At 34.2% G+C, this 1772-nt stretch overlaps 1 protein-coding gene across 1 annotated transcript; it reads left to right on the top strand.

Moving 5' to 3' along the window:
• The first annotated feature begins 834 nt into the window (after positions 1-834).
• On the top strand, positions 835-1296 carry LOC132054300 (uncharacterized). Its single transcript, XM_059446343.1, has one exon. The coding sequence runs from the start codon at positions 835-837 to the stop codon at positions 1294-1296; it is 462 nt and encodes a 153-aa protein (XP_059302326.1).
• The last annotated feature ends 476 nt before the right edge of the window (positions 1297-1772 follow it).

Genomic DNA, 1772 nt, shown 5'->3' with positions numbered 1-1772 from the left:
TTTCATTTCAGGATTAAAACACACTTAAGATTTTCTCTTAAGTAGAGTTGCTACTAACTTGGTCCAATGTCATGATTTGAATCCTTGTGAGTTTATATATATATATATATATAGCATAGGTATTATAAGTATAAATAAAGAAAGGGATTTCACTAATTTAATCAGTTTAGCTCATTTATGGTCAACCATATTCCATACCAAAGCCATCTTCCCAAACTTGGGTTCGAAGGAAATTCCAATCATTTGAATTCATTGAAGTTGGGTCCAGCCCAAAATAAGATTTGGAAAACTGTTTTAAGGTCCAAGACTAACCCACGAATTTTGTTTTCCACTTTCCTTTCTCAAACTCTTTAAATCATGAAATATACTTTAAAGATATTACTTAAAGGTAATCAATTTTTGTATAGCAAAACATTTTTTCTGTTATAACCCATTTGTGAAGTTGTATTTTGGATGTATTATTAATGATTATACAACTAAAAGTGTAAATTGTACAACTTGACTTAAAGCATTAAATACAACTTGCACTTGCAAGTTTTTTCTTAGTTATAGCTTAGTTGTAGTAAATTTTAAATCAACTTGCACAAGTTTCACAAGTTGAATATTGTAGATTGAAGGGAAAAATTATTCTATAAATAGGGACCTCTGCCTTCTCATTTGTAACATCATCAACAAGTGAAATACAATCTCTCCCTCCTCTCTACAAAGCTATTAGTTTGCTTCTCTTATTTATATACAATTATATAGTTTTATAACACGTTATCAGCACTGCGTTCTACCGTCTCAAGAAGTTATTTTGAAGACTATGGTACAATTTTATTTTCCTCTATAATTATGGCTAATCTTACAAAGCTTGAGTTGGTTGCCCTTAATGTTTCGAGCAAGAACTACCTATCATGGGTGCTGGATGCAGAAATCCATTTAGATGCAATGGGTCCTGGAGACACCATAAAAGATAAAAATAAGGCATCCAAGCAAGATTGTGCTAAAGCACTGATATTCTTGCGCCATCATCTTGATGAAATTTTAAAAATTGATTATCTTGCTTTCAAGGATCCGCTTATTTTGTGGAATAACTTGAAAGAAAGGTACGACCACCTGAAGATGGTCATCCTCCCAAAAGCAGAGTACAATTGGATTCATCTAAGGTTACAAGACTTTAAGTCAATTATAGAATATAATTCTGCGATGTTCAGAATTACTTCTCAATTGAAACTTTGTGGAGATACAATTAGTGATTCTGATATGCTGGAAAAGACATTGTCCACTTTTCATGCCTGGAATGTGCTCCTGTAGCAGCAATATTGAGAAAAAGGTTTCAAGAAGTATTCTGAATTGATTTCTCATATTCTCGTGGTAACGAACAAAATAGCGATTTGTTATTGATGAATCACGAGAATCGACCTACTGGCACTACCCCATTCCCTGAAGTAAATGAGGTGCACTCCCATTACTCTGGTTGTGGAAAAGGTCGTGACCCCAGTCGTGGTCATGGTCAAAACTCTTCCCCTGGGGCTAATTATTCATCAAAGAAGAATCAGCACTAGAAGGGAAAAAAAGAAAGATGAGAAGTACAAAGTGGTAGAAACAAGTGGCTCATAAACTAAATGTTATCGATGCGGTGGAAAAGGACACTGATCACGTATCTGTTATATGCCAAAACACTTGGTTGAGCTTTATCATGTATCACTAAAGAAGAAAGAGAAAAATCCTGAAGCGAGTTTTATCTCTGAGGATCAAATTGATATTCCTCACTTGGATGTGGCCGATTT

The sequence above is a fragment of the Lycium ferocissimum genome, chromosome 4 (genome assembly GCF_029784015.1).
Source record: "Lycium ferocissimum isolate CSIRO_LF1 chromosome 4, AGI_CSIRO_Lferr_CH_V1, whole genome shotgun sequence".
NCBI lineage: Eukaryota > Viridiplantae > Streptophyta > Magnoliopsida > Solanales > Solanaceae > Lycium > Lycium ferocissimum.
The sequence above is the reverse complement of the archived record's forward strand: the minus strand, read 5'-3'. Positions and strand labels throughout refer to the sequence as shown.